At 50.3% G+C, this 21486-nt stretch overlaps 1 protein-coding gene across 1 annotated transcript in view; it reads right to left on the bottom strand.

Moving 5' to 3' along the window:
* Nucleotides 1-21486, bottom strand: part of LOC140385544 (tyrosine-protein kinase Src42A-like) — a 73250-nt gene that overhangs the window by 10190 nt on the left and 41574 nt on the right. The window contains exons 4-6 of the mRNA XM_072467796.1: nucleotides 16236-16401; nucleotides 12934-13092; nucleotides 12450-12628 (exon numbers count right to left, since the gene is read on the bottom strand). Of these exons, the coding sequence (XP_072323897.1) occupies nucleotides 12450-12628; nucleotides 12934-13092; nucleotides 16236-16401 (504 nt within the window). The remainder of the gene's footprint in view (nucleotides 1-12449; nucleotides 12629-12933; nucleotides 13093-16235; nucleotides 16402-21486) is intronic.

The raw sequence follows: 21486 nt of genomic DNA, 5'->3' as shown, positions 1-21486 counted from the left end.
TCCACAGCGACAGGGGGTCCTCCTTCATGAGTGACGAGCTGCGCCAGTTCCTGCTCAGCAAGGGTATCGCCTCGAGCAGGACGACCAGCTACAACCCCCGGGGGAACGGGCAAGTAGAGAGGGAGAACGACACGGTCTAGAAGCCCGTCCTACTGGCCCTACGGTCCAGGGACCTCCCAGTTTCACGGTGGCAGGAGGTCCTCCCGGACGCTCTCCACTCCATCCGTTCGCTACTGTGTACTAGCACTAACCAAACGCCTCATGAGCGCCTCCTTGTCTTCCCCAGGAAGTCCTCCTCTGGAACGTCGCTGCCGACCTGGCTGGCGGCCCCAGGACCCATCTTGCTCCGAAAACATGTGCGGGCGCACAAGTCAGACCCGTTGGTCGAGAGGGTTCACCTCCTCCACGCGAACCCGCAGTACGCTTACGTGGAGTACCCCGACGGCCGACAGGACACGGTCTCCCTGCGAGATCTGGCGCCCGCCGGCAACACCCACACCCCCCCGACACCAATCACCCCCTCCCTGCCACCGGCGCACCCCGAGACCACCTCCTTCCCGGGAGGATCGGTCCTCCTCCCAGGTCCGACCAGAAGTGAAGCTGAAGCAGAAACCGTAAGGCTCCCGGAGACGACAACACTGGAACAAGCACCACCACCACCGGGGCCGAGGCGATCGACAAGGACGACCAGACCGTCCGACCGACTCGTGGCATCGGTGTAACACTACAATGTTGTGGACTTTAACGAGAACTCTTTTCTTTTTCCCCCTTACGAATACTGTAAATAGTTCAAAACAAAAAAAAAACCCTGTACATACTGTGATGACATGCAAAAGTTTTCCTCCCAGGACCAGCCTTGTAAACCCCTCCCACCATGCGAAGCACCACCCCGCCGGGTTCATTTTTAACAAGGGGTGAATGTGGTAGTATGCATTAGGGTCATGTGGGACTGTGAAGCCGTGATGTCATTGGCTGACAGATCCCGGGTCCTGGTTGGCTGTTGACCTCTAGCTCCGCCCTGAAGGCGGAGTATAAGAACCAGGAGTTCTCCCCCGCAGGCCAGTCTGTTACTGAACTGCGGGGAACAAGTCGCGCTTAATAAAGCCTCATCGACTTCATCTCTATTCGTCTCTCGTGAGTCTTTGTGCTCTACAGCCCCCTGTCCCCCCTGTTGTTCGCATTGGTGATCGAACCATTGGCCATGTCATTGAGGGAGTCTAATAAATGGAGGGGGTGTCCGAGGGGGAGAAGAGCATCGGGTGTCGCTATATGCGGATGACCTGTTGTTGTACGTGGCGGATCCAATGGAGGGGATGGTGGAGGTCATGCAGACTCTAAGGGAGTTTGGGGAGTTTTCGGGCTATGATCTCAATGTAGGGAAGAGTGAGCTCTTTGTATTACAGGCGGGGGACCAAGAAAGAGGGATAGGGGACCTACCGCTGAGGAGGGCGGAGGGGAGCTTTCGGTATCTGGGGATCCAGATAGCCAGGAGTTGGGGGACCCTACATAAACTGAATCTGACGATGTTGGTGGAGCAAATGGAGGAGGATTTCAAAAGATGGGACATGTTACCGCTCTCGCTGGCGGGTAGAGTGCAGTCGGTCAAAATGGTGGTCCTTCCGAGGTTTCTGTTTGTGTTTCAGTGCCTTCCCATCGTGATCGCTAAGGCCTTTTTTAAGAGAGTAGGCAGGAGTATTATGGGGTTTGTGTGGGCGAATAAGACCCCGAGAGTAAGGAGAGGGTTCCTGGAACGCAGTAGGGACCGAGGAGGGTTGGCGCTGCCAAACCTGGGGAGCTACTACTGGGCAGCAAATGTGGCGATGATCCTCATGTGGGTTATGGAGGGAGAGGGGGTGGCATGGAAGAGGATGGAGATGGCGTCCTGTAAAGGAACGAGCCTGGGGGCGTTGGTGACGGCACCGCTGCCGCTCTCGCCGACAAAGTATACCACGAGCCCGGTGGTGGCAGCAACGCTAAGGATCTGGGGCCAGTGGAGACGGCACCGGGGTGCAATGGGAGCATCAGTCTGGTCCCCGATCAGGGGTAACCACCGGTTTGTCCCGGGGAAGATGGACGGGGGGTTCCAGAGCTGGCATCAGGCGGGGATTGGAAGAATGGAGGGACCTGTTCATCGACGGGACGTTTGCGAGCCTAGGGGCACTGGAGGAGAAGTTTGAGTTACCCCCGGGAAATGCCTTTAGATATATGCAGGTGAGGGCTTTTGTGAGGCGACAGGTGAGGGAATTCCCGTTGCTCCCGGCACAAGAAGTTCAAGATAGGGTGATCTCGGGTGTATGGGTCGGGGAGGGCAAGGTGTCGGAAATACACCAGGAGTTGAAAGAAGAGGGGGAAGCGCTGGTGGAAGAGTTGAAGGGTAAATGGGAGGAGGAGCTGGGGGAGGAGATTGAGGAAGGTCTGTGGGCTGATGCCCTAGGTAGGGTTAATTCCTCCTCCTCGTGTGCCAGGCTCAGCCTGCTACAATTTAAGGTGGTCCACAGAGCGCACTTGACGCGGGCGAGGTTGAGTAGGTTCTTTGGGGTAGAGGACAGATGTGGAAGGTGCTCAGGGAGCCCGGCGAACCATGTCCATATGTTTTGGTCATGCCCGGCACTGGAGGGGTTCTGGAGAGGAGTGGCGGGAGCAATATCTCAGGTGGTGAAAGTCCGGGTCAAGCCAAGCTGGGGGCTAGCAATATTTGGAGTAGTGGACGAACTGGGAGTGCAGGAGGCGAAAGAGGCTGGCATTCTGGCCTTTGCGTCCCTAGTAGCCCGGTGAAGGATCTTGCTAATGTGGAAGGAGGCGAAGCCCCCCAGCCTGGACGCCTGGATAAATGATATGGCTGGGTTCATAAAGTTGGAGAGGATTAAGTTCACCTTGAGAGGGTCTGCGCAGGGGTTCTACAGGCGGTGGCAACCGTTCCTAGACTATCTTGTGGAGCGTTAGAGGAAGGTCAGTCAGCAGCAGCAGCAACCTGGGGTGGTGGGGGGCGGGGGCTGGGTGGGGGACGTCCTGGGAGGGGGGGGGAGGGGGTGGGAAAGGGGGACTGCCTGGGAGGGTGGATGAGTGTGATGAACGGTTACTGCCTTATCATCATGTAAGGTAATGTACCCTTTAAGACCGGGCTTGGAACCCTGGGGACTCCGCCTCTGGCTCCACCCATCTGGGAGCCATACATAAAGGACTGCCTCATGGTCTGTATAGCAGTCAGCTCTTGTCTCTAGCTGTAGCATAGTTATTAGTCTAATAAAGCCTTCTTTACAGTTTAATCTCTAAGCATCATTATTGAGGGTATCTCAATGAGCAAGAGATAACATGAAGGGTTGGGGAAACTGGCATGTACGGGTGAGGGCCAGTGTACAAAGCTGTGTAAATATATCATTTTGCCATGTATATATCTTGTTCTGCGCGATTTCTCTTTTTTTTTTGTTACGAGGCGGTGGGGGGGGGGGGGGGGGGGGGGCGGTTATTGTTTGTAAGGGAGTAAAATTGTGTTGAAAAACTTTAATAAATATATTTAAAAAAACAAAATGGATTCCAGGAATTTCCTTTCCACCAACGTTAGGCTCACTGGCTTATAGTCCCTGTTTCCTCTCTGCTTCCTTATCGTCCCTGTTTCCTCTCTGCTTCCTTATAGTCCCTGTTTCCTCTCTGCTTCCCGATAGTCCCTGTTTCCTCTCTGCTTCCTTATCGTCCCTGTTTCCTCTCTGCTTCCTTATAGTCCCTGTTTCCTCTCTGCTTCTTTATAGTCCCTGTTTTCTCTCTGCTTCCTTATAGTCCCTGTTTTCTCTCTACTTCCTTATAGTCCCTGTTTTCTCTCTACTTCCTTATAGTCCCTGTTTTCTCTCTACTTCCTTATTGTCCCTGTTTTCTCTCTGCTTCCTTATAGTCCCTGTTTTCTCTCTGCTTCCTTATAGTCCCTGTTTTCTCACTACTTCCTTATAGTCCCTGTTTTCTCTCTACTTCCTTATTGTCCCTGTTTTCTCTCTGCTTCCTTATAGTCCCTGTTTTCTCTCTACTTCCTTATTGTCCCTGTTTTCTCTCTACTTCCTTATTGTCCCTGTTTTCTCTCTGCTTCCTTATAGTCCCTGTTTTCTCTCTACTTCCTGATAGTCCCTGTTTGCTCTCTACTTCCTTATAGTCCCTGTTTTCTCTCTGCTTCTTTATAGTCCCTGTTTTCTCTCTGCTTCCTTATAGTCCCTGTTTTCTCTCTGCTTCCTTATAGTCCCTGTTTTCTCTCTACTTCCTTTTTGAATAACAGGGTTATATTAGCTACCCTCCAATCTGTAGGAACCATTCCAAAGTCCAAAGAATTTTGGAAAATTACCTCCAATGCATCTGCTGTTTCTAAGGCCAGTTCCTTAAGCACTCTGGGATAAAGGCCCTGGAGATGTATCTGCCTTCCAACCCATTGATTCCCCCCAAACCATTTCTCTACTAATACTAATTTCCTTCAGCTCCTCACTAAAACTTGTGTTACTCAGAATTTCTGGTACATTATTCATGCCTCCATTTATGAAGACAGAAGCAAAAGGGCAGTACGGTGGCGCGGTGGTTAGCACTGCTGCCTCACGGCACCGATGTCCCAGGTTCGATCCCGGCTCTGGATCACTGTCTGTGTGGAGTTGACACATTCTCCCCGTGTTTATGTGGGTTTCGCCCCCACAACCCAAAGATGTGCAGGGTAGGTGGATTGGCCACGCTAAATTGCCCCTTAATTGGAAAAAATGTATTGGGTACTCTAAATTTAATTTTTTAAAATGAAGACAGAAGCAAAGTACGAATTTAGTTCCTCATCCATTTCATTGTTCCTCGCTATGAATTCCCCCATTTCTGACTGTAAGGGCCTACATTCATTTTTATCAATCTTTTTCTCTTTACATCCCTTCAGAAACTTTTACAGTCAGTTTTTATGTCCCCCACTAGCTTACTTTCATATTGTATTTTTCCCCTTTTTAATCAATCCCTTGGTCTGCCTTTGCTGAATTTTAAACTGTTCCCGATCCTCGGGTGAAATTCTCCGACCCCCCGCCGGGTCGGAGAATCGCCGGGGGCTGGCGTGAATCCCGTTCCTGCCGGTTGCCAAAGTGTCCGGCACCGGAGATTCGGCGGGGGCGGGAATCGCGCCACGCCGGTTGGCGGGCTCCCCCCCCCCCGCTTGATTCTCCGGCCCGAATGGGCCGAAGTCCCGCCGGCGTAAATTGAACCACCTACCTTTCCGGCGGGACAAGGCAGTGTGGGCGGGCTCCGGGGTCCTGGGGGGGGCGCGGGGTGATCTCACCACGGGGGGGTGCCCCCACGGTGGCCTGGCCCGCGATCGGGGCCCCCTGATCCGCGGGCGGGCCTGTGCCGTGGGGGCACTCTTTCCCTTCCGCCTCCGCCACGGTCTCCACCATGGCGGAGGCGGAAGAGACTACCTCCATTGCGCATGCGTGGGAAACTGTCAGCGGCCGCTGACGCTCCCCCGCATGCGCCGCACGGGGATGTAATTTCCGCGCCAGCTGGCGGAGCAACAAAGGCATTTTCCGCCAGCTGGCGGGGCGGAAATTCCTCCGGCATCGGACTAGCCCCTCAATGTTGGGGCTCGGCCCCCAAAGATGCGGAGCATTGCGCACCTTTGGGGTGGCGCGATGCCCGTCTGATTGGCGCCATTTTGGGCGGCAGTCGGCGGACATCGCGCCGTTTCCGGAGAATTTCGCCTCTCATGTCTATTGCTTTTTCTTGCTAATTTGAATGCCTCTTCTTTGAATCTAATACGACTTTTAATTTCCCTTATAATCATGGTTTGGCTCCAGTTCCCTTTCTACACTTGCGCCAAATAGGGATAAACAACTTTTGGAGTTCAGTTGGGTGGGGTTACTGGGTTATGGGGATGGGGTGGAGGCTTGGGTAGGGTGCTCTTTCAAAGAGCCGGTGCAGACTCGATGGGCCGAATGGCCTCCTTCTGCACTGTAAATTCTATGATTCTATGATCTATTTGTTCCTTGAATGCCTGCATTGCCTGTGCACTGTCCTTCCTTTCAGTAATGTTTCCCGGTCCACCACAGCCAACTCATGCCTCATACTATCACAGTTACCTTTATTGAGATTCAGCACCCTGGTCTGAGAATCAACTAACTCACTATCCACCTTGATAAAGAAGTCTGTCATATTATGGTCACTTATCACCTAATCTGTTTGTTTTAAGTAGTTGGAAACCTATATGCCTTGTGCACTCAAAGTTCTAATAAACACTGGCAAGAGGTGAGGTTCAATGTGGAAGTGTAAAGTTGGGTTTGCATCTTAAAAATTATCCTTCATTTGACACAATTGCAATTCATAGATTATCATAGAATTTACAGTGCAGAAGGAGGCCATTTGGCCCATCGAGTCTGCACCGGCTCTTGGAAAGAGCACCCTACCCAAGGTCAACACCTCCACCCTATTCCCATAATCCAGTAACCTCACCCAACACTAAGGGCAATTTTGGACACTAAGGGCAATTTATCATGGCCAATCCACCTAACCTGCACATTTTTGGACTATGGGAGGAAACCGGAGCACCCGGAGGAAACCCACGCACGGGGAGGATGTGCAGACTCCGCACAAACAGTGACCCAAGCCGGAATCGAACCTGGGATCTTGGAGCTGTGAAGCAATTGTGCTATCCACAATGCTACCGTGCTGCCTTCAATTGCAGATCTCATTCCAAGAGCACACACAAATGTAAACAAACGGCAGCAGGAGCATGCTTAGTGGCCTTTTGTGCTTGTTCTGTCATTTAATAAGATCATGGCTGAATTTCCAACTCAAATCAATTTTCCAGCCCTATTTCCATGTCGCTTAATTCTCTTAAAGTCTACAAATCTACAGATTTCAGTCTTGAATATCTCTGTGATAGAACATCCACAACCCTCTTGGGCAGAGAGTTTCAAGCCCACTAAATGAAGGAATTTCTCTCACCTGTATCCTAAACATCTAACTGTTTATCATGAGATTATGATCCCGAGTTCTAGGCTCTCCAGCCCGGGGGAACAACCTCTCAGCATAGAGGTCATAATGTCAGCTATTGTAAAGGGAGGAAATTCACACAGACGTTGTTGAACATAGAACATAGAACATAGAAAATACAGCACAGAACAGGCCCTTCGGCCCACGATGTTGTGCCGAACCTTTGTCCTAGATTAATCATAGATTACGTTGTTGAGGGTGCACACCTGAGGGTGGGTGTGATACAAATTCCCTTTAGGAAGCTGCAATGTGCTTCTGTACTTGCCTCTCCCATTGAGGTAACTCAAGGAATGAGAACCTTTAGGGCAAAGATAACTCACCAACTAATAATAATAATCACAGGCGAGATTCTCCGACTCCCCGCCGGGTCGGAGAATCGCCGGGGGATGGCATGAATCCCGCCCCCGCCGGTTGCCGAATTCTCCGGCACCGGAGATTCGGCGGGGGCGGGAATCGCGCCGCACCGGTTGGTGGCCCCCCCCCCCCCCCCGCAATTCTCCGGCCCGGATGGGCCGAAGTCCCGCCGCTAAAATGCCTGTCCCGCCGGCGTAGATTAAACCACCTACATTACCAGTGGGACAAGACGGGGCGGGCGGGCTCCAGGCTCCTGGGCGGGGGGCGCGGGCGATCTGGCCCCGGGGGGCCCACCGATCCGCGGGTGGGCCTGTGCTGTGGGGGCACTCTTTCCCTTCTGCCTACGCCACGGTCTCCACCATGGCGGAGGCGGAAGAGTCTCCCTCCACTGCGCATGCGCGGGAATGCCGTCAGCGGTCGCTAACGTTCCCACGCAAGCGCTGCCCGGAGATGTCATTTCCGCGCCAGCTGGCGGGGCACCAAAGGCCTTTCCCGCCAGCTGGCGGGGCGGAAATTCGTCCGGCGCGGGCCTAGCCCCTTAAGGTTGGGGCTCGGCCCCCCAAGGGGCGGAGCATTCCGCACCTTTGGGGCGGCGCGGTGCCCGACTGATTTGCGCCGTTTTGGGCGCCTGTCGGCGGACATCGCGCCGATACCGGAGAATTTCGCCCGACTTCTTGTTACAAGTAGACTTCAATTAAGTACTTGGAAGTTGGGGCTAAAGATGTGAAAAATGCTCCATTCTCTAGCTTATGAATACACAAATAAAAATTAAGGAAGGATAAATTATAAACCAGATACTGAAGCAAAAATATCAGCGAATTTATAATTCAGCCACCACCAATTGAAATATAATATTGTACTGATTTATAATGTTCAAATGCAGTTTTAAATATGAGTTAAATTGAACACTAGCAGCCGACACACATGATGCAACCCCAGGGACAATCCCAAACTACTCCAGAACTGTGAACAAGTAGTTCCATTCAACCCTATTGAATACCTTTTCGATGTCCAGAGACATTGTAATCTCTAGTTCTTGTCCTACTTCCACTGTAAGAACTACATTTTGGGAGTAGTGACCACAATTCCGTATGTTTTAGGGTACTTTTGGATAGGGATTGTGGTAGCCCTTGTGTTAAGGTGCTAAACTGCGGAAAGGCAAATTATGATAACATTAGACAGGAATTGAAGAATTTGGATTGGGTGCGACTGTTGGATAATAAATCAACATCAGAAAAAAGAGACTTTTGTATGGTCTAGAAGGGTGGGAACAGTCAAAACCCTTGAGGAGTATAAAGAAAGTCGGAAAGTACTGAAGTGGGATATTAGGATGGCTAGGGGAGGTCATGAAAAGTCCTTGGCAAGTAGGATTAAGGTCAATCCCAAAGCTTTTTATTTATATGTAGAAAGCAAAAGGGTGGCCAGGGAAAGGATTGGATCACTAAAGGACAGTGGGGGAATCTATGTGTTGAGCCAGAGGAAATGGGCGAGGTACTAAATTCTGGTCACCACACTACCAGAAGGATGTGGAGGCTTTGGAGAGGGTAGAGAGGAGGTTTACCAGGATGTTGCCTGGTCTGAAGGGTGTTAGCTATGTGGAGAGGCTGAATAGACTCGGACTGTTTTCATTAGAAAGACGGAGGTTGAGGGGTGACCTGATAGAGATCTACAAGATTATGAGGGGCATGGATAGAGTGGATAGGCAGGCACTCTTTCCCAGGGTGGAGGGGTCAGTCACCAGGGGGCACAGGTTTAAGGTCCGTGGGTTCAAAGTTTAGAGGAGATGTGCGAGGCAGGTTTTTTTACACAGAGGGTGATGAGTGCCTGGAACGCGTTGCAAGGGGAGGTTGTGGAAACAGATACATTAACGGAGTTCAAAAGGCATCTTGACAAACACATGGCTAGGATGAGTATAGGGAAAACAGCACAAGGAAGAGCTGAGGGTTTTGACGAAGGTTGGTATCATGACCGGTCCAGGCTTGGAGGGCCGGAAGGCCTGTTCCTGTGCTGTATTGTTCTTTGTTCTTTGTATATTAACTATCTGCCACACCTTGGACGACAGTTTTCTGCCCATCAGTAACCCCATCAGGTCTTTCCACATACCCTCCGGGAGGCTCCAGCCTCAAGGCTAGGATTTTAGCAAAACTTTTACATCCACAATGAGCAGAGAGATTGGTGGTACGACCCACACTCTGTGGGGTCCTTGTCCTTCTTCTTCAGAAGGGAGATGGACGTCTGCCTCAATGTCTCCTGAAGGGAACTCTGCACCAATGAGTCATTAAAGATCACCAGCATTAATGGAGCCAGCTGGTCTGTGAACATCTTGTAAAATTCTACTGGGAACCCATCAAGTCCTGCTCCTTCCCCACCTGCATCTTACCCAGAACCCTGCAGACCTCATCCAGCCCCACCGGTGTCTCCAATGCCTCCTACAACTCATCCCCCAACTGAGGAAACTCCAAGCCTTCCAAAAACTCAAGCATCTCTTCTCATCCTCTGCTGGCTCTGACCTGTAAAGTCTCTCATAGAAGGAACAAAACATAACATTAATATCCTCTGGGGTGGAGACCAACCTACCTCCAGGTTCCCGCACCTGCGCAATCTCCTTGGCAGCCTCTTGCTGCCTTAACTGATGTGCAAACAATCGGCTAACCTTCTCCCCAAACTCATATACCATCCCCTTTAAGCGCTGCAGCTGTCGCACCACCCTGCCGGTGGACAATAGGTCAAACTGCATTTGCAGCTTCTTCCTGCGCGCCAAGAGATCTGGTGTTGGGTCACTCGCGTACTCCAACTTGCAGAGGTGTGACAGCCTTCCACAGTCGCTGGCGGGCAGAGCTCAATCTGTGGAGATTAAAATTTTGCCACCATTTCTGTTCTTATTTCAATGCCTCCCAGTCTTTCTGCCAAAGTCATTTTTCGGGAGATAGTGTTACATAGAACATACAGTGCAGAAGGAGGCCATTCGGCCAATCGAGTCTGCACCGGCCCACTTAAGCCCTCACTTCCACCCTATCCCGTCACCCAATAATCCCTCCTAACCTTTTTGGACACTAAGGGCAATTTATCATGACCAATCCACCTAACCTGCACATCTTTGGACTGTGGGAGGAAACCGGAGCACTTGGAGGAAACCCACGCACACACGGGGAGGATGTGCAGACTCCGCACAGACAGTGACCCAGCGGGGAATCGAACCTGGGACCCTGGCGCTGTGAAGCCACAATGCTATCCACTTGTGCTACCGTGCTGCCCTGTGCTACCGTGCTGCCCAGATGGAGCAGCTCACAATGGGTTTCATATGGCGTGGAGAAAATCTCAGATTTGGAGAGGGATCCTACAGTGGGAGAGGCAGGTAGAGGCTGCCAAACTTGATGTATTATTACTGGGCGCCCAACATGGAGAAGGTGTTGGGGTGGTTTGGGGATCAGGAAGTTGGGTACAGATGGAGTCGGGGTCATGTAGAGAGGTGGGCCTGGAGGCCCTGCCAATCTCGCCAAGAAAATATTCTGTGAATCCGGTGGTAGACCACGCTAAAAATAATTCAGCAACTCCGTCAGCATTTTAGGCTGAGGGCGGTGTCAAGATGGGCCCCAACCTGCAGGAGCCTCTTGTTTAAGCCACAATATTGGATGTTACGTTCAGGGATGGAAAGGAAAGAGACTGATAAGGATGAGGGATTTGTTTCTGGAGGGGTGCTTTGCGAGTTGGGAGGAGTTGAAGGAGAAAGCGGAGCTTGGGGGATTCGATAGGTTCAGATATTCCCAGGTTCGAGACTTTGTTCGGCGGACATTTCCGACTTTCCTGGAGGCACCGCTGTCTACCTTGTGGAAGGGATACTCTCTTGTGGGGTCGGAGGACAGCAGCATGTCTGGGATATATGGGCGGATCATGGGTGAAGAGCAGTTTTCGGTGGAGGAGGTGAAAGCCAGGTGGGAGGAGGAGTTAGGACGCATTAGAACGCAAAGATCCCTCCCACCCGGCTTACTCACTCTTCCAACTTCTTCCATCGGGCAGGAGATACAGAAGTCTGAGAACACGCACGAACAGACTCAAACACAGCTTCTTCCCCACTGTCACCAGTCTCCTAAATGACCCTCTTATGGACTGATTTCATTAACACTACACCCTGTATGGTTCATCCGATGCCAGTGCTTATGTAGTTACATTGTATATGTTGTGTTACCCTATTATGTATTTTCTTTTATTCCCTTTTCTTCTCATGTACTTAATGATCTGTTGAGCTGCTCGCAGAAAAATACTTTTCACTGTACCTCGGTACACGTGACAATAAACAAATCCAATCCAATCCAATCCAATCCATTTTGGAGGAACAGATGTGGAGTGAGTCCCTGGGTAGGTGAATGCTACGTCATCCTGCACAAGGTTGAGCTTGATACAGCTGAAGGTGGTGTTTCGGGCACACCACACCAGGGCAAGGATGAGTCGAGTTTTTGAAGGGGTTGAGGATAAGTGTGAGCAGTGCTCGAGAGAGCCTGCTCACCATATGCACATGTTCTGGCCCTGTCCCAAGCTGGTGGGTTTTGGGGGTTCTTTTTCCGTACCATATCAGCGATCCTGAATGTTGACTTAGAGCCCTGTCCATTAGTCGCTGTATTTGGGGTTTCGGACCAAACGGAATTGAGGACAGGGCAGGGATGAATATTGCTGGCTGGAGGCAGGCGACGCCACCCAATGCTGAAGCATAGTTGGGTGATTTGATGGAATTCTTGTATCTCGAGAAGGTCAAGTTCACAGTGAGGATCGATCGGTGGGTTCTATCATAGTTGGCGGCTGTTTATTTTGGTCACTGTTAGTTGTTAGTGGAGGTAAATGGGGTACGGCTGGGGGGAGGGGTTGTTCTGAGTTGCATATCTGTTATTGGGGTTCTTGTTACCGTTGCTGCTTGAACTTTCTGATATATGTGTTGGTTCTGTTGCGTCTTGTAAACCTTTTTATATAAAATGTTAAAAGTTCAATAAAAATATTGTTAAAAAAATGACAAGTCATTCATGCTACAATATTAAAGGAAGCTGATAGTGAGCAAATGAGCTTAAAGCATCAAGTTCTTCCAAATTCTTTTATCATCAAATATATTCTGTGCCTACCTTTAACAATTTAGTCAGTCCAAAGTCTGAAATTTTGCAAATCATATTGTCTCCGACAAGAATATTTCGTGCTGCTAAATCCAGATGAACGTAATAGTTGGATTCAAGGTATGACATTCCAGTAGCAATCTGGGCTGAAATGTCTATTAATTGTGCAATTGTAAAACAGCCTTCTGATCCTAAAAAAAGATACAATAATTGTTAATCTTACCACACCAAGCTTTTGGATGTGTTCTCGTAACACTGGATTCTCCGCTTCCCAGTCGCGTGTTTCTCGGCGGTGCGCCATTCGCGGCGGCAGGATTCTATGTTCCCGCCGCTTGTCAATGGGATTTCCCGTTAAAATCACCGCACGCCGCTGGGAAATCCGTGGATGAGGGTGCGCTGCCGACTGGAAAAGTGAATCGCAACAGCCGGAGAATTCTGGCCATTAGTTCCTGGTCAGAATGATCTGAAAATCTGTTTAGCTTGCAAATATTCTCACTCCTTAAATATTTCAAGAGATCTCCATGTTTCATCAATTCAGTGACAATGAAGAAAGGTTGCTTTTTAATGCATACGGCATACAGAGGGATCAGGTTCTCGTGGTGGAAGTGCTTCATAATTTGTGCTTCTTTCAGAAAATTGCTCGAATCTGTAATATCTGTAAATACATAAATTACAATTTGATTCAGCAGCAGCATTTGCAAATACAAGTGACACACTGCTGCTCAAGGTGATGAGCTATCGACCCAACTGAGTAGGCCTCCTTAGAAAACTCTAGGAACAACCAGTTAACATGGAACAACAAGTACTAACAATGGTAACAGGGGCATTTCATGGCCTAGCAAGAAGTGGGTGGTATTGGGATTGAGAGGGTAATTCCAACAGGTGTGGTACAAAATCCCTTTAGGAAGCAGTAATGTACCACTATACTTGCTTTTCCCATTGAGATAACCCAAGGAATGAGCACCAGATTAGGGAAAAGATGGCTCAATGGGGAATGGCACAGAACGCAAGTAGGGAAATAAACCGGTTCCATCATCATTGGTATATATATATGTATATATATATTGAGTATATTTATTATCAGACAGGATTTATGAGCACTGTGGATGATGGGATACAAATTATCATGTTAATATATCAGGGTAGGGTGGGAGAATTAAGTACGGTGCTCCTGGGCTTAGAACACCAATGACCTTGAATTAGCAATCCAATGGAAACTGGTCAAATTTGTAGATGATACTAAATTGGGGGAGGCAATGGAATGAGGGAAGTAGCTTAGAAATTATAAGCAGTGAAATTCTGCTCTGTAGTTTACAGAATTTCAGGGCTACAAGTGCAGTTTTACCTGCAGACACCATTTTGATGATGGTATTAGCATGTGTGCAGTGGGTATCTGCTAGAGTTATGCAATGCAAGAAGATTGTGAAGATTCAACACCAGCAGACCCATTTTGAAACTCAGCGCTCCAGCCAACTTCCTTCCTTAACCTTGAACAGCCGAACATGCACTTGGTCACAGAAAGCAATCACTCTCCCCTTCATCCACCCACTCCAGTGCTGTTTAAAGAATGCTCAGTTACTTTCAGGTTAGTTACTGATCAATTTTCCTGTGACTATAGAAGCTTTTCATAATTTCTAGAATTGGTTAAAGTTGCTACAGTCTACATGGAGTGATGTGTCACATACTGTGGAACTTTATTCAAACTTTAGATTTCTCCACAAAGTTGTTCCCAGATATTGGTGCGGTGGTATGCATCACTCTTAGCCTTTAGAGTGACAAGAATAATGAATAGATATGACAAAGAGTAGGACAAGCTGCTTGAAGAATGAAGAGGAAGGGAAGATGGACTCTCAGCTCGTGACCATATCTGTCCACATGTTCAAAGAGCAATTCTTCAAACTCAACCGCATTGAGAAAAATAAATGGAGATATATTTGTTGCACTTACTATATCCTCACTGAAATCTACCACCTTCTGCAGCCACAACTAGTCTCAGAGGATGACATTGTCATTGGTAGTAAAGACGACCATAGCAATAAACTTTTATTCGTCTAGATCCATCCAGGTTGGAGCTGGCAATATTTGCAACATCTCCTAGTTTGCCATCCACTGTTGCTTAAGGCAGTGGTTCTCAACTACTTGTGATCTATGTCAATGACTTGGATGAAGGAACCAACTGTATTGTAGACAAATTTGCTGATGATACAAAGATAGGTAGGAAAGCAAATTGTGAAGAGGATACAAAAGTCTGCAACGGTATATAGATGTGTTAAATGAGTGGGCAATTTGGAAGGTGGTGCACAATGTGGGAAAATGCGAGTTTCTCCACTTTGGCAGGAAGAATGGAAAAATAGAGTATTGTTTAAATAGAGAGGGATTGAAGAATGCTATGGTATGTGTGTGTCATTGTACCTGATAGCAAGTAACTAAGAAGGCAAATTAATATTGGTCTTTATTGTAAGGGAGAGGGAGTATAAAAGTAGGGAAGTCGTTCTACAACTGTGCAAGGCATTGCTGAGAGCACACCTGGAGTGTTGGTCACCTTACTTAAGGAGGAATATACTTGCATTGGAGCAATTCAGAGAAGATTCAGTAGGGTGATTCCTGGGATGAAACGGTTGACTTATGAGGAAACGTTGATCAGATTGGGCCAATACACATTGTAGTTTAGAAGAATAAGAGGTGATGTTAATATAATCTTAACAGAGAAGAATCTGAGGGGACTTGACAAGGTAGATGCAGCGAGGATGTTTCCCCTCCAGGGGGTCTCCCATTGACGATGGAGGTTCGGAGAATTTTGTTCTCTCAGAGAATTATTAGTGTTTGCAATTCTCGTTCTCAGAGAGTGGTGGGGGTCGGGTCATTGAAGATACTGAAGCCTAAGTTATACAGATATTTGACTGAAAAGGGAGTCAAGAGCTTGAAAGTGGAGTTGAGGCCTCATCAGATCAACGCTGATCTTATCGACTTGCCGAGCAGGCTTAAGGGGCCAAATGGCCTACTCCTGCTCCTGTTTATTGTGTACTTATTTCCTCCAATTATTACGCAAGAGCCCACCACCATCTGCTGCACTTCCCAACTCCTGTGGACAATTTATTTCTCTAGCATTGTGGATTATTGTGTGAAGGATGAAGTGGAATATTCTGAAAAGCACTTCCAGCAACTTTTCGTGTGTCAACCATTGTACTGAGGCCAAGAACACACATGTCTCCATATGGAAGGTAGGTGCCACAGTATGGGTGGAATTCGATGGCCAAGTCAGTAGGCTCTTCTACTGGCTGGAGAGCCAGTTACCACACTGCCTTGGGCATTTCTGGGAGCACCTTTGGTATTAAGTTCTCTGGAGGATACACCCTGTCCAATTCAGTGCCTGATTGGCACTTTATATAGTGGACCTTTCCATAAAGAGCCAACGTAGGGCTCTCATCTGCTGTCCAGCAGCATGCGAGACTCCCATGGCCTATATTATATTTCACCTGATGGGTGAGATTTTCCAGCCCTTTCCTCCAGCGGGATCTTCCGATCCTGCCAAAAATGACCCCTATGGTGGGTTCCCAACAGCACGGCCAGCAAGCAACTCTGGTGCTGGATTACCTCTTTGTACTTACCCATACTTCCATTCAGAGAAGTGAATACTTGCGGTACTGATTTAGCCTTGGAAATTTGGATATTGGTCGCACACCACCAATTTGCCAAGATTCACACCAGTTCTTAACCACTTTGAACATAAGACCACCCACTTTTAATTCATTATAATTTAAATTAACTCCAATAAATGCATTTTTAAAATATAGTTACCTTTTTTCAACATTTTAATCGCAACAGGTACATTGTCATTCCAGATTGCTTTCCACACTTCTCCATAATGACCAGATCCTATGCACTTTACTAAAGTGAATTCTTCTTTTGGTCTTTCCCATTTGTCCACTGTTTTATATGATAAGTGACGAAAAGATGTTTTTTTCTGTTGATGAACAATTACTGACTTAGGAAGAACATGTAACTTTAGGCAGACACTAGTCAGAATGAGATAAAGGATATAAGGGCAATATTGGGCAGGTAAAGATTCCTGTGATCCACACAATTGCAATATCTCGTGCATCCATCCAAACCAAGTGATCTCTTGAGGTGGATAGCAATACAGGTAACGGTCCTGGCCAATTTGGGGAAACAAACCTAGGAAATTCCTCTCCGATCCATTTAGGCGATCACAACTTACCTTCAACATGTAAAAGCAGGAAAAGACCATTCAAGCCTGCACCCCACATTGAATAAGATGGCTAATCAGAGAGCTGACTTCACATCCCTGCCTTTTCCTATATTCCTCAACACCTTTGATTCACAAAAAATAATTTCAATTTTATAATTAATAATTGATCTAGCATCAATTGCTATTTGCTGAAGAGAATTCCAAACTTCTCACACCCTTTGTGTGTAGAAGTGTTTCCTAATTTCATTTCTGCAAAATCTAACTCAAATGTTTAGACCCCCTCACCCATCAGAGATAATGGGCTGGATTCTCCAGTCTGCCAGCTGTCAGTTTTTCGGCTGCACGCCGTTCACTGGTGGCAGGATTCTATCTTCCTGCCGCTTGACTCCCCCATTGTAACCACCCCACGCCACCAGGAAACCCGCCAGCTACTGCTGGTGGGAAAAGAGAATCGCAATGACCAGAGAATCCGGCCAATTGCTCTCAATTTACCCTGGGTGGGATTCTCCGTTTGCCAAAATCGTGAAATACTATTGGGTGGAGAATAGCCTCCCACTCCAAAATCGGGGTAGGTGCCGGTTTGACGCCAAATCTGGATTCTCCGGCACCCGAAAATGGCATAAAGACGTTGGTCGCCGCGTGGCGTTTAAGTACCGTTGGCACATCATTAGCGGGCCTGACCCCCTATTCTCTGGAGCCTCTGTGATTCACCGGCTCCGATTCCCGAAGGCGTGGTTCACTTGTTGTCTCATAAATCGTGGTCCTGACTGCTGAGCGAGAGAGAGAGGAGGTAGGACTCGAAGTGGAGTGAATGCGGGCTGCCGGCCTGGACACTGGCCATACTGGCTGGGGTGGGGGGGCCCCCTGCCAGGGCAGGGGGATGGGAGACTGCCATTACGCCGGCCACCTTGCTGCGCACCAACCAACTGACCAACCACCTCGGCCCCTGGTTCTACACAGTGACATTGGCTATATGGGTGCACCCACCCTCACGCCCCACCTCCCCACCACAGCGTGCCCCACCCGTCCCCAAACACCCCGCCCAACCGCCCAGCACCCAACCGGATGTCACTCACCGGGGAACCACCAAGGACCACACCCACAGCATCCCCCAGTGAGGCAGTGCCAGTCAACAGTTCCTCTGGCAGCAGTGACGGGCGCTAGGACCATGGGCCCCCATGGTGCTGGACACTAACAGGGCAGGGGTGAGTGGGTGGGGAGGGACATGTGGGAGCGGAGCCCGCACTGCCAACCAGGGCCACCGTGTAACCATCGAACCTGGTAGGGCACAGGAGTATGCACCACGCTAACATGTTGGCCTTTAACCCCTTGCAGACAATGGCATTTGGAGTTCGACCAGCAACGGTGGCCGCCCTAGTGATGGTCACAGCTCTGTGAGCATGTGAGCGGGAGCCGCTCGAAGAGGAGGGGGAAGCTGCAGCAGTGGGAGCGAGAAGCAGTAGAGCGGCAAGCAGTGGAATGGGCTGATGAGGAACGGGCTGCAGAGGTACGGGTTGCACAGGGGCAGGTGGCAGCTGGACATGCTGGAGTGCCGTCCGTCCAACAGGCCGAGGAGGAGGAGATGCCAAGGAGGTGCCGCATGAGGCCTCATGTGTACCGGCTGCACCTGTCATTCGAGGATCTGCCGGACCGGGCATGCCATCGGAGACTCCGGCTGAGCAGAGAGACAGTGCGGCACATCTGCCATATGATGGCACACCTGGCACCATGGGGGCATGGGGGAGGACACCCATCCCCAGGGACCCCAAGGTGTCGGTCGCCCTGAGCTTCTATGCGATGGGATCCTTCTAGTCGTCGAGTGGGTCCTGTCCGGGATCTCACAGACCACAGTGCATAGGTGCATCTGTGCCACCACGGAGGTCCTGTATGCCCAGGCGGATCAATACATCCATTTCAATGTGGACCGAGCCCACCAGCATGCTGGAGCACCGGGGATCGCTGCCATCCCCAGGATGCCCCGGGTCCAGGGGGCGATAGACGGGATGCATGTTGCTCTATGGGCACCTCCTGCAGATAACAGCGTGCTGTACACTAACCGAAAGGGGTACCACTCAATGAATGTTCAGCTGGTCTGTGACCATCAGCTGCGCATCGTACACCTCTGCGCTCGATATCTAGGCAGTGTGCACGATTCCTTCATCCTGGCACACTCGGCACCCCGCCCCAGGCTGAGGGGTTAACTCCTGGGTGCGGCCGTGGCTGATGACACCTATCCGGAGGCCACAGACCGACGAGGACACCAGCTACAATGATGCCCATGCAGCCACCAGGAGTGTGGCTGAGTGGAGCTGTGGCCTCCTGAAGATGCGGTTCAGGTGCCTGGACTGCTCTGGAGGGAGCCTCTAGTATGATGGTGAGAGAGGCGCCCGCATCGTGGCGGACTGCTGCATTCTTCACAACATCGCGCAGCAGATGGGCGGCGTGCTGGAGGAGGAGGAAGGGCAGGCCTCGTCCGACGAGAAGGATGCGGTGAGGGGGGGGATCAGCAGGACATGGGCCCAGGCAGCAGTGGGGAACACATATGTGGATTTCTCAAGCAGTTGAGGAAAAGGAGCATGATCGGCCGCTCCATCTGAAAAATGAATTTGAACACAGATGCAACATATTAAGGTGTGTAACGAAATCCTTACATGTGGCTGCAGATCAAACATATCAGCCAGAATTCTCCATTTGGAAGACGAAGGCCTGGATTCTACGCTGCCTGCCGCCGGTAGCGGGTCCCAGATGCAGTGGAGAATCAAAAAAAAACAGGATTGACGCCGGGCGTCTGTGGGCGCAAATCTGAATGCGATGCACGATCCACCTGCTGGCAGAGGGATTGGGGTGCGCGCCTGCGTGCCAGCGGGCGGAAATAGATGAATGCAAATGGGTCTTAATAACAGGCCCTATTCTCCAGCCCTCCATGATTCTCTGGTCCCCTGGGCTGCATATCACATAGGCAGTGATTACTGCAGGTCTCACCAAATGTGAGAAAAGAGACCCCTGTCTGGAAGCTACAGAACAGCCTAGACAGGGACAGTGAAATAAATTACACCTGTAACATTCACCCGGAAGCTCCACTTGCCCATTCCCAGGAAGAGAACAGCTGTGACATGTGTTTATCCCCTTAGATCCACTAGCTGCAAGCCATTCGTCCACTTCCAATAGTGGGCTGTGATTGACAGCTTCCACAAAACAGCTGCAGCCTTGATTCATTAATCTCTCTTTCTGGATGAGTGACTCGAAGTGCTGAAACCCCAATGTTTACAAACATCAACCACATCAAAAGATATAAGTGCATTCCAATCACTAAGTGCATTCCAATCACTCAGGTAGGGACCCTGGTGCTGTGAAGGAACTGTGCTAACCACTGTGCGACTATGCTGCCCTTGACAACTACTGGGAGTAGGTGTCCTTCTCCAAACCCTCACTGTGCCAGGTAGCTCATGGGCTCACTGGTAAGCTAAAGCTTTTGGTGACACAGGCGGTCTGGCAGCTCCTCGAAGGGCAGGCACCGACGATATAAATGCGGGTGATGTGGTGCCCCCTACGCACCTCCTCGTCGACCTGTTGAGCCTCACCAGTTGGCCCCTGCTCTTCTGGGCAGGTTCCTCTTGTGCAGGGTCCTCACTGAGCTGGCCCTGCTTCTCCAGCCCCAATGCATCTGCAGTAGTAGCTGCAACCAGGTAAATAGCAAGAATAGCTGTCTGGACTCCGAAATTCATCCGATGCAGGGGGAATAAGAGACAGAAGTTTTAGCAAGATGGGTATTCCTTTGCCCATCTAAAGCTATCAGGTTACATGGTCACCCTGAGTTGTACTGCTGCGCCACTATCATCATGGCCCCTCCACCCCACCCCCATCCAGTCCCTTCGATGTGTTGCATCCCTGTCACCATAAGTGAGTGGCCTGGGCCTTCGATATGGGTAGCCTCTATCCTTGCCACCCGTCCCTGTCAACAGGGGTACCGGTGGCTGCCGCAACCCATGTCACCGATAGGCTCTATGGCCCCTGTCCTGTTTCCCCCCAGTGGGGTCTACTGTGGGTCTCATCATTGGGTGGGCCACGTGTTACCCTGACAGCAGGGTGACAACTGGTTGTGCGGTGGAGAAGGTCACCGTGTGCCATCAATCAGATCCATACAGAGGCTTGTGTGCGGGCTGGTCCTACCGATGGGGGTGAGTGAGGGAAGTGTGCATCAGCAGGGAGCTTAGCTGCAGTGTGATATGGGCCCTGGGTGTGACACACAGGTTGTGTCAACCTGTCCAGGAGCAAGATTGGTGAGAGCAAGGGAGCGGTGGACAGACACCCCTCCTGAGGGGTGGGCTAGCTGGTAGTGTCACTAGTGAGGCCTCTGCCCTGTTGGGGCAGTGTGCCAAAGGCCATGGTGTATGTATCCTTTGGGGTGAGCTCTGCTGTCCCCCTGCTTTCCCTGCATTGGGGCTGCGCTTCTGATGAGTTCACTGAGGTTTGGCAGCACCTGGTGGGCCACTGATTGAGCTTGGCCACGCCCATCCCATTGGTAATCTAGCTGGGGTCTGAGGGTTTCCAGCGGGGCAGTCTGGGTAGGATCCCAGATGACCAGAGGCTCTCTGAATATTTACAGGATACAGTGAGCAGCCAGCTGTGTGAACAGCCAGGGGCCTGTAAGTAGCACCATAGGGGTGAGTTTAAAACATACTGCAGCAAAGGCAATCTAAGTCAGACCACCCCGATCCTGAGTGGGACTGGATTCTCCACCGGCGGGGTGCTCCGTTTTGCCTCGGGGGTTTCCCGACGGCGTGGAGCTGCCCCACAATGGGAACCCCATTGACCAGCCGGCGAAACCGAGCATCCTGC

Source organism: Scyliorhinus torazame, chromosome 11 (assembly GCF_047496885.1).
Source record: "Scyliorhinus torazame isolate Kashiwa2021f chromosome 11, sScyTor2.1, whole genome shotgun sequence".
Taxonomy (NCBI): domain Eukaryota; kingdom Metazoa; phylum Chordata; class Chondrichthyes; order Carcharhiniformes; family Scyliorhinidae; genus Scyliorhinus; species Scyliorhinus torazame.
Note: the sequence above shows the minus strand (reverse complement) of the source record. Positions and strands in the feature narration are given on the sequence as shown.